This window comes from Acanthisitta chloris, unplaced genomic scaffold, assembly GCF_000695815.1.
Source record: "Acanthisitta chloris isolate BGI_N310 unplaced genomic scaffold, ASM69581v1 scaffold19563, whole genome shotgun sequence".
In the NCBI taxonomy this organism is placed as follows: Eukaryota; Metazoa; Chordata; class Aves; order Passeriformes; family Acanthisittidae; genus Acanthisitta; species Acanthisitta chloris.
The window spans coordinates 1,490-17,493 of NW_008663476.1; the positions used below are offsets into that span (position 1 = coordinate 1,490).

Genomic DNA, 16,004 nt, shown 5'->3' on the forward strand with positions numbered 1-16,004 from the left:
GCTTTGCAGGGCAACAGCAGATTCCTCCTGCACTTAAAGGTTCAGCATGCTTAAAGGCTTTGCTGAATGGGGGCGGCTTGCTCCCAACAGGCAGGATTTAAAAGCTTGTTGCAAACACCAGAAACTCCACATTGGTGGTAAAACAAGAGGCAGGCAGGACCTGGAGGCAGGTAAGCCCCTCACACACTGCCTGGTCCTGCCCGTGCTGCAGGCAGAGCCTCCCTGCCATAGGAAGATAAACAGCTGCCCTTTATCTGCAGCCACACCGCAACCGCTTCCTCCCGGATTACTTAATGTACCATTAGAAATTAATTAAATGCTTCTGTGGTGAGATAGCAACAGGAAACGGCTGCTCCAAGCAGCTCTCCTCCCTCGAGCTCGGAGGTTTAGAGCCTTTGCTGCAAGGGCAGAGATTTAAAGCCATCAGGTGATGTTTGCTTCTGTGTCCTGGGCTGCTCCAGGTCAGTGTGGGCACGGCATGGAGTACAGTCCTGCAGACAGGATCTGGTCAGGAGCGTGAGTCAGGGCAGGGTGGCATGGAAAGGCAGGCTAAAATGAGGGCAGAGGTGCTCCCAGTGCTCCCTAAGTGCCACCTAAATCCCTGCTTACTTGACTTTGGCTGCCTCTGGAATGTCTCGCAGCTCCTCATGCAGGCGGAGGACTTTGGGATACTTCTTTTCAACGACAGTGATGAGATAGTGCAGAAGGGTGATGTTCCTAGGAAAGAGGAGCAGAAAGGTCAGTGTAGTGTCATCTTGGGGAGCTCAGAGTTTAGTCAAAACCCCTGGTTAATGAACTATTTGAGGATTTCTGCAAGGACGCTTCTCACTGCCTGTCTGGGGACATGGGATGGGTCTGTCCCATGCACAGCCACAGTGCAGAGCAGCCTGGTCCCTGCAAGCAAGGATCCTCCAAAGGAGGAACTCAGAGGAGGTGACCTGAGCATCACTGCTCCTGTTCTCCACTGTCTTTACTGATGGATGAGACAAGGCAGGTTTGTGACCTGATCCAGCTTCTCTTGCTCTGTGCATGGAGCTGGGAAGGAAAGAGCAAACCAGGCAATGGCTGCAGGGGTGGCAGAGGAGGTTCCCGTGGAGAGAAGCTCCTGGGAACCCTTTCTCTGGCTCTTAGCTTCTCAAAGGGCTTAAAAAGCACTGGGAATATGATCCTCCTAATCAGCCTTGGCTGCAGTTTATCCAGCCCAGGAAGGAAAGCCCCCCTCAATCCCTGTGCTGATCTGCAGTTCAACTTCCCTCAAATTTTGTCCTGCTTAAAAAAGCGGACACTCACATCATCAGATGTGCCAGGCTGGGTGGCAGGAGGAGGGGACTGCTCCCACCTCCCCACATCCCAGAGGCAATGCTAATGGCCTCTCAGTTCCCCCAACATCCCTGGGGCCCACAAATGCTACCGAGGATGAGGCCGGAGCTGCTCACTTGTCAATGCTGGACTTGGTGTCCGCGATCTTGTTGAGGCTGGAGATCTTAAAGCCAAAGGCATTTCCCCTCTGCCCCTTGTTCATGTAGTTCCCAAAGGCCAGGACCACCTCCAGCAGCTGCTGGAGGCTGCTGCTCTGCAGCACTGCCTTGGAGCCAGCACGGATGGCTGAAAGCAGAGAGTGACAGGAAATTACCCCCTGACACAACGGCACATCGCTCTTCTTTTCATGCAGTAACACCTTCAGTTCCCCCAAAGAGTGACCACCAGCTCCCTCCCTCCCCCTGCATCACTGCAACCTCCATGTGGGTCAGGCTTGCCCTGACACAGAGGGATGCTCTTCCTATGAGTGCTCCCTGAGCTGGCACAGAATCCCTTAGCAGGTCTGGTCACTTGCCTTCCACCTTGGGTTTGACTTCTGCAACTCTCTCTGCAAACTTCTTCTTGAAGTAGAGGGACTGCAGCCTTTGCTGATAATGGTTTATCCTGGAGAAAAAAGGAGGTGTAGGTTGAGCTTTGCTTGCTCCAGGCAGAGCTCTCTTGCTCTGCTGCTCACAACTGTGCTTACAAAGCATGCTTGAGCCATGGTGATTAAAAAACAATGACCACATTTCTCCCCGAATCTGTGCTGGGATGGGAAAAAATGATAACTGAAGCTACAGCTGTCTTGGGGTGGATCCAGGTGGGCTCTTAAGCACATGCTTAAGCCTATCCTTAACTCAGCAGGTTCAACAAGTGGATTTTTACACCCTATTGGTATGAACAAACAATTCTTTTACAACCACTCCTTAGCAAAGTTGCTGATGAAGTCTGGGCTCCCAGTGGCTTTGTGATGAGTTGCAGCTGGACACAGGCACAGCAACGACCAGCACTAATGAAACTGGACCTTCAGATCCTCAAAATGATGGGCTGGGCTGGAAAGCCCCTTTCTTGGGCAAGTCAGAGACAGCTCTGCTCATGTCAGATGTGTTTAGGCTAAACACGATCTCACTTGTAAGCACATGGCAGTCTGATTTGAGTCGTTTGGACCAAGGACCCATGGGAGACATGCTCACACACAGGGCCATGGGCTATGCTGTCGTGGTACTAATCAGAGGTGACAAAGACATCACACTCGGTTACAGACCACGAGGCAAATTAAAAAGCCGTGCTGGAAATCAAGAAAATATTTGCATCAGCACGTTGTGCTTTCCAAAGGATGAAGGCATGGGAGCAACACTTGGGCAAGAGACTGTGAAGAAGAAAGGTGACCTGTGATAGGAAAGCTAATTCTGAGCATCATCCAGCCCCGAGGGCTCAGGTCTGAACTTCACAGCTCCATCCTGCCTGTCTTTGACACTCAGCAACTACACAGCACATCGCCCCGGTGCTCATCGGTGCATTTCTCAGGGAGGACAGGAGTGTTTCTATTTTTGATCTCCCAGTGCGACCTCAAATTGTAAAACTCACTGACTTTGCAAACAAGTGACTTGCTTGAAGTTCAGCTAAGCAATTCAAAGAGCTAAGTGCTCAGTTCGATTTAAATAAGGAGCTTCAAGATTCTAAACCAGCACCTCTAGAGGATGTGCATGCAATAGATAAGGTTATTCATCCCTGAAGACTTCTAAGCTTTAAATGATTGCTACCAGGAGCAGGAAGAAATGACATTTCCTTTCCATCTCATATATTCTCAGGAGCCCCAGGGACACATCATTCCTGAGGTGAGGAGTGGGACTCATCTACACAGCAGGACAAAATGTACATACATCAGGCTTGAGTATTCATTAGGATGTGATCGTGTGAAGAGGAAAAGGAGCATCATGTTATCATTCAAACAGCACTTCCCACCTAGGCCATAGTGTGGATCATAGAATCATAGAAGGGTTTGGGTTGGAAGGGACCTTAAAGATCATCTAGTTCCAGTCCCTCTACGCTGTAGGGACACCTTTCACTAAACCAGGTTAGAGCACAGAATTACAGAATCAAGGTCAGAAGAGAGTTTTGAGATCATCCAGTTCACCCATCAACCTAGCACCACCACAGTCGCTCCTAAACTATTTTCCCCAGTTGAGAGGGGAAATGTGTCAGGATATGACCTGGGAGGCCAACACCTTCCTTCAGAGGATCCATCCCTCTCCCCTGCTCTGTCCAGCTGCTGCTTGTCTGGGACACACAACCCTAAGAAGGGCTGATTTTCCAAGCAGGCTCCATGAAACAGCCACCTCTCGACCAGCCCATGCAGCCACTGGCCAAAACATGTGTCCCTTGAGCCACCAACCTGCTCATTTCAAAGAGGAACCGGTCAGGCTTAGCCATGCGGTCCAGCTCGTGCTTGTGCTCTTCCAGCAGGTCAATATCAGCCTTTTCAGGAACAAACTTCAGGAGCTAAACAAGAGAAAGCACAGCAGAGGACATGAGGTCCATGGACAGTTTTTCAGAAGCCAAATGGTGATTTATTTCCTTGAATCCCTTTGCAGAATGTACAGACAGTGACCCCAAGACACCTGTGAAATAAGTGTTATTGCTGTCTCTGTGACCTTCCTCCCATTACTCCATCACATCAGTGTCTCTTGCCTCTGCCCTGCCATCACTCTGGTTTTGCAACAGATGTCCTATGTCTGCTCCAAGGAGGTTTCAACATCAGCTCTGCCAGATGAGATATCAGTCAGGGACTCTCATTTGCTGCAACTCTACTTATTTGCAGATGGAAATTTTGTGCTATGAATCCTCCCACCTCTCTGCTCAAAGTGCTCAGCTTTAAGGACAGGTAAATAATAAGGTTCCAAAGGGATTCAGATGGGAGTGAAAAATGGAATTCTCTTTTTGAGGACTGCAAAAGCACTGAACAAGTTTTTAAAAATAAACCACCACCAAGCATGAACTTCAAGCCACAGACACAAAACAGGCAAGTGGCCCAGCCTCAAAGTCCCAGGGCAGACTCAGGCACATGGAGGTCGTGCTGCTCCCAGTGCCAATGCCATGACCGAGCTGCTTTCCAGCTGCTCTAGCCCACTTAGGCGGATTTTTGACATGTGACTCGTAAATAATTTGGGGTCCCACACACTTAAAGCCAGGCTTCGGTCCTAAGCACATTGTCCAGCATTGTCTCAGCATGAGCCAACCACAGAGAAGCACAAGACATGTTGCCCACCTGCTCCAGCATGTCTTTCGGGAGGTCCTCCTGCTCGTCCATCGTCAAAATGGCTCGTTTGATCTCTTCGTTTGAGAGTTTCAGCCTGGGAGGTAGAAGGGAGGGGGAGTTATTCCCAGCCCAGCAATCGAGCAAGGTTCAGGAGTGTTTCCTTACACACCCATGGATCATGAACAGCTTAACTCCCAGCCAGCAGCAGCATCACAAATAACACATACAGCATGTTATGAAGAAGGATGTGTGAGGAACGTGGTAGGACTGTGCTCTGCCAAGGCACAGCAGAGCACAGAGCAGCCTTGGCCCTGCTGTAAAGGTGGGGGTCAAACCCCACCAGCCAATTCCCTCTCCCACCCTGCAGCTGCCATCCCCTATTTCCCTATAGGACAATATTTTATCTAAGTATGGTAAATAGTATGTTATACACATACTGAAAATATCCAACTTTCATATCCAACTTTCCAACTCTTGCCTGTGGCAATGCTGCTCCTGCAGTGCCAGCACCTCTGAAGGCCACAGGGCCAGTGAGGGTCACAGTCCCACCAGCAGCACAGCCCAGCCCAGGCTGGGAGTGCAGCCCAGCACTGGTCCTCAACCCACTGCCACAACCCCTAAGGAAAATGTGGCCAATTTCCACTGCTGCTCTTGGATTTACACATTGCCTCTCCCACCTCTCCCAACAACCTTTGTTTGGAGTCTTCCTCTAGGAAAAAATTTAAAGAAATACAAAATTCAGGGCAGCAAATTCTCAACATCCCAAGAAACCCATTAGCCTTCTGTTTTTTGGAAGGTTGGGGTTCAATGCTCTTCAAAATATAAGGTGGAAATCAGCCTCTCCTCCTCCTTTTTCCTCCTCTACTTCTCCCAACATGAATTGAAGATGTAGCCTCAAATTGGAGATTTCTAAAACCACAGAGCACTGTATCACACTGAGCACCACCAGGCAGGGCTTCCCTGGCAGCAGTATATCTGCCAGCAGCCTGCACTGAGCTGAGGCAAGAGATAGACGGAAAGACGCCCTCGGCTCCTCCTGGGCCAGAACAGCCATTAATTACAGTTTAATTCGTCTGCAGCACTCCCTGCAACCGCTCCCTGCAAGGACTTTGATTGCAAAACCACACATACTTTTCTTCTTCTTTGCATTGTGGTCAATAAAATAATCTAAATTCAAAAGAGGGAAAGCCCAGAAACTCCTGCAGCTTTGTTTGCCAACATCCTCTCCCTCACCCAGGCTGCAGTGATGGTTAAAGTCAATGTGCAATATTTAGTTTTAAAAAGAAATTAAACCCCTGTACTTGCACATAGGGGGAAAGTTGCAGAGTTCATGGGCTTTAGGGAAACTCATCACCCCAGTATTGGTTATCAATGCTGCCAAGGGAAGCTGAAACACTGGATGTGGCTCAAAGCAACGAGCTGAAACCAGAAACACACCCTACAGCAAGATGTGAGACCTTGGAAGTCAACCTGATCAGCAGATCAAAAAGAAGATTGGGAGCTGACTTGATCACTCTAAGTAATTAAACGAGGAGAGTGTTTTTCATCCATGCATCTATTCAGGGATCAGACTGAGACTGTGGAGGTGGCTTTTGGAAGCTGAAGCTAGAGTAGGAAGGGTGTTAGTTTCTAAGACCAGTGTAGCAAGGGCTTGGTTTAGCTTGAAATCTTTTGCTCAAGACTGAAAGCAAAGGATTAGCTCGATTGAGGCAGATGGATCCTACAAACCTGGTGCATAAACATTCATTACTTATGAGCCCATGTTTCTTATCCTGCACGCAGTCCTCTCTCACCTCCTGCTCAAGAGAGCACCCTAGAGAGGGTTTGTTAATTAAGGAGTGATTTAAAATCTACCTCAGCCAGGGGAGGAAGCTCAAAGACTGTGCAGCCAGAACAATTGCTAGGGTTGTCATATAAGGAGCAAACCCAGGATCCATGGAAAATGTCCCCTCTGCTGCTTGCAGTGACAAGCAGCTATGTCCTGGGGTCACCCCACCTGTCCTGTACGAGGGCAGTGGCTGGGATGGAGATGACCTGAGGTGGGATATGAAGCTGCAGGAGGACTTCTCTTACACTCAAGCAACAACAGGAATTCTCAGACTGCCAACACCAGTCTCTGCCCTGGTGAAAAGCAGGCACAAGCTAGGTTTGGGCATTTAGGGGGATCCCTGGGAGGCAAAAATGCTCCTGGGAGAAGGGGATGGGCAGACAGCTACCTCTCATCCAAAGCCAACACCTAAAGCACACACTTTACTGTGCTCATCTCCAGGAGGGTGGTGAAAGATGAGGGTGACTTTTTCAAGCCCTGCTCATTGAAAGCAAAGTCAACAATAAAACACATTTAAAAAGAAAGAGGTTGGAAAAAGAAAAAACTTTTCTCAGGAATCATCATCCCCCAGTGCCAAGAACAAGAGCCCTGCCCCAACATCGGCAGAGAGCAAGCGCGGGGCGCCAGAAGAAAACAGCTTCTCAGACAATTTGATGGGAAAGGGGCCAGTGAAAGCTAGAAGCTTATCTATAACCACAATAATTATCATTGTTGGCAGCAGCTGTCGAACGCGAGCCGTCTGAGAGGAACGGGGTCACAGGACTGGCTGTCACAGGAAGGAATTTAAAGCCAGCAGCCTGCCGATGTGAAGTGACAGCTCGCTAGCCCGGCGAGCGCGGCGCTGCTTTGCGGGGCTTTTGTCGGATCCCGCGGAGGACGTAATAAGTGTGAAGGGGAAAAACGAATTCCGCCGGGAAGGGGACGCGCCCTCTTGAAAAGCCACATTGATAGGAGAGAAATGTTTCACGCCGCCTCGCCGGGAGAGGGGAATCAAACGAGCCATTCACCGCCGGCGCAGGCGGAAAGCGATGGAGCAAAGGCTGGATCTGCATCTGGCAGAGCACAGCACTAAAAATACACACCCATACACAGGGAGCAAAAGTGAGGACGTGGTGGGTTCACAGAGGAAGACCCGATAAGGCACTGACATCGGCAAAGCGTTCTCCAAAGAGCAGAAGAAAAAAAGCAAGTGTTAAAAATATTCATGTGCGGCATTACAAGACGGAGGAAAATCCAGTGATCTCACTGCGCAGTAATTTCTCCCAAAGCAAGGGAAACAGGCAAAAAAATAAATCTACAGAGAGAGATAAAGTATCTTGCTGGCCGTAATCTTTCCACGCTGCGAGCCAGACAATGCCTGGTGAGCTCACAAACGTCTGGGCTAAATCAGGGGCCAAGCCTGCAGGTCCTTTCGCATGTCAAAGTCTGCTCAGCCCTTGGTGGCCATGTGAGTGAGGCAGGAGAGCAGTAGCCCAAATGCCAGACCAGTCCCTTTGGAACACTGGGACCAGGGTCCCACTGCTCCCCCAGCTTCAGGATGGGCAGCTGGGCCGGACAGAGACGAAAGGGTTTGCCCAAGGCCACGTGGAGTCAGCTGGAGATACAGGGGCTGGACCTGAGCCCACCAGCAGGACGGCTGGGCTTCATCCTGACACCACCCTTCCTTTTAGCCACTTGGCATCAGGAGTAAATTGTCCAAAGGGATTTTGGGGATAAAAACTTGATTGTAGTCCCAGGAGCACCATGGGACAAGTCCCAAAGCAATTCCAAAGCAGCGTCTGGTAGAAGTCACCACAAACTCAGAGCCACTCGTCCCTGCAGGGCCCTCATGCTGAGGGATGGGCCTGGGAAAATCCATGTGAGAGTCATGAGGACCACCCTGCAGGGCAAGTCTTATTCCACATTGCCCCTAGGAAATGACCCACAGGGGAGGGCAGGCAGACAGCAGCCTCCTTCGTGCCCTTTTTGTGGGATTAATTACTGGCGATTCGTTTCCAGCCATTGCTTTCTGGGAAGAGGAAAGTTTGCTGCTGAGATGAAATTGAGACCTTTACTCAGTAAGATGTGCAAGATGCCTTTGAAGATAAGTGCTTGGGTCTCTCCCCTTCCCACTGAAGGAGCTATTTGTGTGCTTAACTTTCAATTACACACTTAAACTTCTGCTGAATCACACCTAAACCCACTCTGACTGAGCTCAGCCTACATATGCCGGGGGCAGCCCAGCCAGTGCCTCGAATCCCATCATTTTACTTGCTAATAGCTGGCTGCCACAGACATACTCATTTGCCTGATGCTTTAAACTCCACTTTCATCGTCATCCTTTTTATTTGGATTGCTAGGAAGTTCAGAAATCCCCAGCAGCAGCCCGGAGCAGAGCCAGCCATAAACACAGCAATTTTACCCCCAAACGCTGTGGCACACGGCTCACTGCACTCGTCGTTCTCACTGCCCAAGGGGCTGCCAACCACCTCTGGGAGAGCTTGAAGAAGCACCAGGGACTGTGAGTTATCCACCCAGAGGTTTTTTTTTTCTGCAGACATCAGCCTCTCTGTGCTTTCTAGGGAAGGAAACCAGCTGGACTGCCCAGACAAGGCAACATGTCTACCAACCCATGGTCTGGGAAAACAAAATTTGGGTGCTGTGGCTGCAAACCCACCCTGCCAGTGGTGCCACTCCATCCTGGCCAGTCCTGGGTGGCATAAAAGCTTCTGTGCTTCCAGACAGCACTGTGAACACTCTGAATGAAACTAAATTTTACTGCTGTTGGGATCTTTTTTTCTTTCTGGGTGAGTCAGAAACAAGCGGCATTTTCTGCTGCTATTTGGGTGGTGTTTTTCTCTAGTAGCTACACTGATGGTTCATCCTTTCAGACCACTGCAGCCTGGCTTCCTTTTCTCAGGAGTCAGTCTTATTGGTGTAGTTTATCTTGCAAAAAAAAAGCCCTTTTTATCCTCTTGGCAGCAATCTGGGGATTGGATTAAATTGCTGGTAGCAGTCCTGAGCCTGCGTGGCGAGGGGTGGGCAGGAGACTGTCATCCCCATGGGGCTGGGCAGATGTAAAGAACATCCCCTTCCTGAAATCCAGATGTGGCACAGGACACTGTGTGGGCAGCAAGGCCAAATTACTGCTGCTCCCTGCACCCTGCTGATACCCAGTCCAACAGAGACCCTCTTCAACCACCGTGAAAGAGCAAACAAAACCCACGCTGAGAAAGATAAGAGATGAAATCAACCCTCTCCCACCCACTCTGAAGGCTCACAAGGTACCCCAGCCCCTTAGGGGTTCTCCAGGGACACTGAATTCCCATGTACTCAGTTAATGGCATTGCCCCCACCGTGTCACCCTGCTGTGAACAGTGTAAGGCTATAGTTGGATTCAGGTGTCCCTGGCTCTCCTCCTGTGCTGGCTCCTGTCATTAACCACTCCCTCCAGAGGTAAGGAGCACTCCTCAGCCCAGGGCAGGGTATTGAGAATCCTCCCACTCCCCAGAGGGCAAGAAGGCATTAACCATACCTGGAGAGGAGGATATTGCAATTCTGAGCTCTCCGGCCATCTATGACGGAAAGTTCCTTGACTTTATGCCGGGAACTCAACGTGTCATCGATAGCATCTTCCTTCTACAGAAAAATAAGGGGAAAAAAAAAAAGGAAAATCCTGGAGAAAAGCCACGGAGCAGCAAAGACATTTAGTACTCTCAGCACATAGCAGCGTGATACACAGCGGGCCCCCATTAATCAGGAGTGTCACCATGGGTTACGGGTAAAACCCATCGCCTGTAACCGAAACACAGTAAGTCATTTCATAACCCAGAGCTGGCTTTGAAGCCACTGGTTAGAAATGTAAATATTTTCTCAGACAGGCAAGATTTAAAAATCTGCAAACACATGGGTGCTGCTGAATAAATAAAGCCAAGGCTTTCTTAGCATACATACTTGTGATACTTCATTAAACCCTCGCATGAAATATTTCATTACGGGCTGCTGCACACACTCAGCATCACTCTTGTTCTTCACCCTCGCTCCAAACATCTGCAAATCGCCCTTCATGCATCAGTCCTCCCGGGCCAACTAACCAATACAAGCTACCAGACTTGTTAAAGCCAACTGCAGCTTTTTTCAGTGACATTCTCCTAAAATAAGGCACTTGAAAGCAGGAATTGGCGTGACATAAGCACTTACATCTCCTAAGCTGCTTAAATATGTTACCTTCAAACAAGCAACACTATTGTGGCTGCTGGCGAATGGGCAGATCTATGTAACAGCAATTTCGCAGGGTGGCCCACAAGGTTCATGTTGCCCCAGGTTTTAATTTACCATATTGCATATTTCAGTGAGGTTAATCAATTAAAAGCTGGCTATTCAATCCTGCTGGAAGGAACACAACCTCGAGCTGCAAGGTCCTGTGTGTTACGGATCTGCACTAAATGTCCATAAGTATAGAAGACCTGGCATGCAGCCACTGCATGGGTTGTGAGAGTGAGCACAGAAATTCCCTTTTTTTAATTCTTTTTCTGGTTTGAAAGGAAAAAAAACCCCTGACAGCTATGAGAAGTGGGAAGCTGCTGCGACAGACGGCGTAGAGGCAGGGGATGGAAGGCGAGCCCCAAGTCACCTAGCACCAGCTGCCTCTCTCATGTGCCTTGCCTGCTCTGACCATGAACAAACAAGTTTCAATCCATGAGTTTATTTATTTTCATCTTTTACAAAGCAAAAATGCTCAGGGGTAGGAGCTGTGTTCAGCTGCATCTAAAAATTCAGCCCTTGGACACAGACACTGGCTCTGACCTCAGGTCAGACAGCAGAGAGGGCAGCTTCTGACTTACAGACCTCCCCAGCATCAACTTTCAAGCTGCTCCTGCTGGTGATCTCTGCAGCTCTCTGATTCAATCCCGTTTGCCACACATTAACCCCTTGCAAAGCTGCCCTGGTGTCCCCGGCCCCATGCTCGCCCTGCCCTCACCACTCGCCCGCGCCAGGCTCCTGGGGATGCTCGCTTACCTGTCTGGAGTTACCATTCATAAAGAAGTCCTACAGCCATAGCAGAAGCATGGAAAAAGGCAGTAAAAACACATGCAGTTCAGTGATCTTGGTGAAACCAAAAGGAATTGAAGCACAGAGAAGGGAAGCATGCAACATGGGGAGCTTGGCAGCACAGAGAGGCACTTGGGGGTGTCAGTGCTGAAACAGGGGGGATGCAGGTGAAAATGTGGGTGGAAGAATGAGCAGAAAGGGAGAGCTGATGGGAGAAGTGGCTCCATGAATAGCTCAGATCAAGGTGCTGGTGTGTACAGAGGTGAGGAACGGACACGGGATGAGGTGGGAGGATGCTGGCCAAGCCCTGCCACTGGCCCAAAGGCACAGCACTGCTCAGCCTGCCGAGCCGGGGAGGAAAATTGCTAGTTCTTGCACATCTGAGGGACTGAAATGCCAATGCAACTGCCAGGAAAAACAGGGCTTTCAAGTGGAAATAACAAGAGGCTCATCCTGGAGCAAATCTGGCCACAGCAAAACTTTACTATTTGCCATAGCAACACATTTCCCCTTGACTGCTCCTCTGACAGGGACACCCCTCTCCAAGGCTTGTCAGCCTGGCCAAATGCCACCTTGATGCCCCACTGGCACCATGTTCCTCCAATGACCTGCTTGTCCTGCTGTGCTCCCCTCCCCAGACTGGAAGCACGTGCAATAAAGCTGGCACCACACATGTGCATACACACACACACACACACACATACACACACACACAAAGATTTTTCCACATTATTCCCTCGGCTGAGCTGTGCTGATCAAGAGCCCTGTGGCTAAAATCCAACAAGTCTCTAAATCCGTTAAGGTTAAGGATAGGTGTTTCAGAAATCAACCTCTTCCCAGCAGTCTCCTTTGTGGGACAGGCGCAAAGCACACCCACAAGCTGCAATGAGTATCTTCATCTTCATTTAACTGGTCCCTAATTAGGAAGACTTCACTCTGATGCTCAAACCTGCCCCATGATGCTCAGATTTGTCCCATGCTGCTGGAGAGGAGAAGGATGTGGTGGCCATCCTTGCAGTCCCCAGCTCCAGAAGAGGGAGGGCTCCTTATGCCTTAAGGTAAAGAAAAGGCTCATTTACAAAAACCCTCCCTCTCTGCCTCAAACCAGCCTCATTCCTGCCCCTCTCCCTCGTAGGAACTGTGATCCAGCCTCTGCTGCAGGATGGTGCAAGAAGGAGCAGCTTTAAATGTGCTGTCACCATCCCCACAAACATTTCCCAGTCCTGCTGTCCCTGGCTAGGTCACTCTTGTTTGCACGGAGGAGCTGGAGGCTTTACATCCTTCATCCTTTTTTGGGAGATGAATTCTTTCCCAGCTCACTGCTAAGCCCTGGGTTCAACAACACGTATTTTTTTCCACTTGGCCTTGGCTCTTTTACATCACTCACTGCTGCAGAACCTGCCAGGGCTGCCCTGGCTGTGTCACTGCTACTTATCAGCACCACTCTCAGCCCCTACCCCCTTGCAGGCTCTCAAGACATCCCTGACAGAGGCACAAGCCCCTGAGTAGCACATGTAAGTCCTGATGTCCCTGGACTCTCCATCGCCACATGCACATCCTTACACAGCTCCCCTCAGTCCTCATGCCACAGCCTAAAACTCCCAGCTCTTGTGGGTTTTTCTCTTATATCTGGCAAGTCTGGTAAGAGCTGGTATTATGTACAGCTGGAGGGCTGAGCCCTTCTCTGGGGACAGGGACATCTACAGAGCCTCAGCAGGGAGGACAGGGAGGATATGGGCTCTCCTGACAGCTTCACCCAGCATGAGACAGGGATGCTCCCGTACTGAGCCCCAGGAAGCCCAGAGGGTTCTTGTCCTTCCTGCATGGAAAGAGCCTTTCCCAAAACCTGCAGAGCTCACTTTATAGCCTGTATTTACATTCCAGCCTGTGATGTGGGAAAAGCATTTAAAGAGATGCTTAAAATTAAGTACATCATTAAGTCTCGGGGCTGTGCAGTACTTAGGGATTCCCAGGTGCTGTGGCAATAAAACCAGCCAAATCCCAGCAACAGCAGCCACATAACAGCCACGTGGAGGGGGGCAGACAGCTCTCTGCACCATGCACACCACCCTCAAATTCTGCTGAGGCACTGGCCACAGGGATGCACCCCTTGGCCATATGGTTCCAGAGCCTTGGACTGCCTAGGGCACAGACAGACCCTGATGCCTCAGGTCCTGTGGATATCATGTCTCAGGACAAGTGAGTGATGTGAACACTGAGCAAGTGATTTTCAGCCAAGGGCTCAAGACAGGGAACAAGAAGGGGATATCCCTGGTCCTTCCCTGCTTGCTCAGGACAGAAACCAACTATTGTCAGAATTTGAAAATGCTGCAAGTTATTAAGGTTCATCATCCTTCCCTGCAGGGACAGGCCATTCACATGGAGCTCCCTCAGCCCCACACTGTACCCCATGGTGTCTGTGTGTTATAAAATCACAGGATGGCTTGAGTTTGAAGGGACCTTAATTTCACCTTGTTTCAACCCCCCTGCCACGGGCAGGGACACCTTCCACTAGATCAGGTTGTTTCAAGCCTCATCCAACCCGGCCTTGAACACTTCCACCTTCCTTTATCTCAGAACACACATCTAACCCCACGTTCTGGAGTGTGCACAGCAGTTGTCTGCGGAGATGTGCTGCCAGCAACATCAGGGCACACAGCTAGGTACCCCCTCCCCACCCAGGGCACTCGCAGGTGGCAGTCAATGCACCCTCAGGTCCAGGGGCATGTGTCCCATCCACACACAGAAAACAGTGCTACCATGAAGTCTGGGTGAGCCAGAAGAACTTGTGCATCATGCTCCCAAGGGTGATTCCAGCCCCAGCAGCATCTCATCCCGTGGGATTTCACCTCATCTTTCCCAATCTCCCTTCCAGATGCATTTCTGTCAGTCTCACCCCAGAGACTGGCTCCCACATTCAGCTCCCTTTTGGTCTTCATCCCCTCCGGGGATGTCACAGCTCTCCTCGCAGCATCTTCCTGTTCCTGCTGGCCCCAAACCTAACCAACCACTTCACCCAGAAAGACCTCAGCCAAGCCAAATTATTTTTAAATTCCTGCCTGGCAATAATCTGCATCACACCAGGTGACTCATGGACTCATGGACTCGGGCAGGCAAGCTGGAGGGGAAACCATCCCGCTGACACACAGGTTTCTATTCTTGCTCCCCTTCCATTTCCATCTCTTGTCCTCAGACATGCCCTTCAGTAGACATGAGTCAAGCTCCAAAAATGCCACGGGAAAGAGACAGTGCTGTGGTCACCTATTCCCAAAACACTGGGGCAGCACGTACTGCTCGTGGGTTACTCTTAATATTTGCCCTGCTCTAATCTGCTCTGATCTTTCCCTCAATTAGCCTCTGGAGGAGATTAAACTCTCACGTTGCTTAATGAGCTTATGGGTCAGGTCCACTCCTTCCCAGCACGGTCCTTCTGCCTGAGCCTGGCATGAATGAAACAAGCTGTTCTCTCCTCCCAGTAATCCAGCCAGGTCTTCAGCAGGTGAACATCCTTTTCCAGCCTCTCTTCTTATTATTCCTCCTGCCTTCTTGAAAAACTCATAGCTTTTGCTCATTTTTCATCCTGCCTGAGGTAAAGTAAGTGTCTTAATTTTCTTCATGTGCTTTGATGCTTTCCAAACTGGGGCCGTGTTGCTTGAGCAGGAGATTAAAAAGCAGACACTTTTGTCTGAAATGACATTTATTTTGGTTTGGGATTTTTGTTCAAAGCTCACATTTTGCTCTGGGCTCACTATAAAAATAAAAGAAGAGATCCACCCATGGTAGATGTGGGCAAAACTTAAGTCCTTCTTGGCCAGAGAAGGATAGAAATTTTCCACCCAATACAAAGACCTGGAGCAGTTGTTGTCAAGAGCAATCCAAAAATATTACCCAACTATGGCCACATCTGGGGGCTATTTTCCTACATTCCCTGTCTCTTTTTTTGGTGTTTTTTTTGGTGATCCATCTTCATCTCCATGACACATGTGGTCAGGTGCATGGGCAGGGGTGAAATCAGGGACATCAAGCTGTGAACGGCCACCTCAACGCAAAGGCTCTGGCACTTGGGTGAGAGGATAAAGCAGATCGAGTCGATCTGGCAACCATGGCATTGGTATGAAATAATGATGGGAGATGTGTTGTGAGACCACAAGTGAAACCACTGATGCCCTAATGGTGATGCCTTGCCCAGGTCCCCACATGTACCTGCCCCAGACCAGACATTACCTGCTGTCTTTGGTAGGCAGAGAACGTCCTTTCCAGGTCTTCGAGGTCCAAGATTTTGAACACTTTTGCATCATCTATGTCAGTCCACACGGTGCCTGCCAGCTTGTTCTGCAAGACAGTGTGAGCACTGCAGGTTGAGAGTCTCCTGCCCACCTGCCCTTACATCACTGGTGGCCATCAGGCACCTCTGGTGTCACTGCCTGAATTATTGCCTGGCTTACCTCTGGCAGCTTGGACCAGTTGAAGGACTTGAGAGCATTTGTTGGCTGAGGGATGCTCTTCTTCTTGAAGGCCGAGCCCAGAGGTGCTCCGAGGGAAGGCATCATCCCATCCAGGAGTGGGGGTCCAGGGGGAGGTGGAGGA

At 49.9% G+C, this 16,004-nt stretch overlaps 1 protein-coding gene across 1 annotated transcript; it reads right to left on the reverse strand.

The window, feature by feature from the left end:
* Positions 1-609: 609 nt before the first annotated feature.
* Positions 610-15,997, reverse strand: LOC103798735 (disheveled-associated activator of morphogenesis 1-like; the record flags this gene model as incomplete). Its single annotated transcript, XM_009071015.1, has 9 exons — positions 15,863-15,997; positions 15,642-15,749; positions 11,385-11,414; positions 9,901-10,004; positions 4,568-4,652; positions 3,695-3,801; positions 1,835-1,923; positions 1,437-1,605; positions 610-717 (listed from the first exon to the last, which is right to left on the reverse strand). Coding segments are annotated over exons 1-9 (905 nt in total), but the record flags the coding sequence as incomplete, so codon positions are not given.
* Between the last annotated feature and the right edge of the window lie 7 nt (positions 15,998-16,004).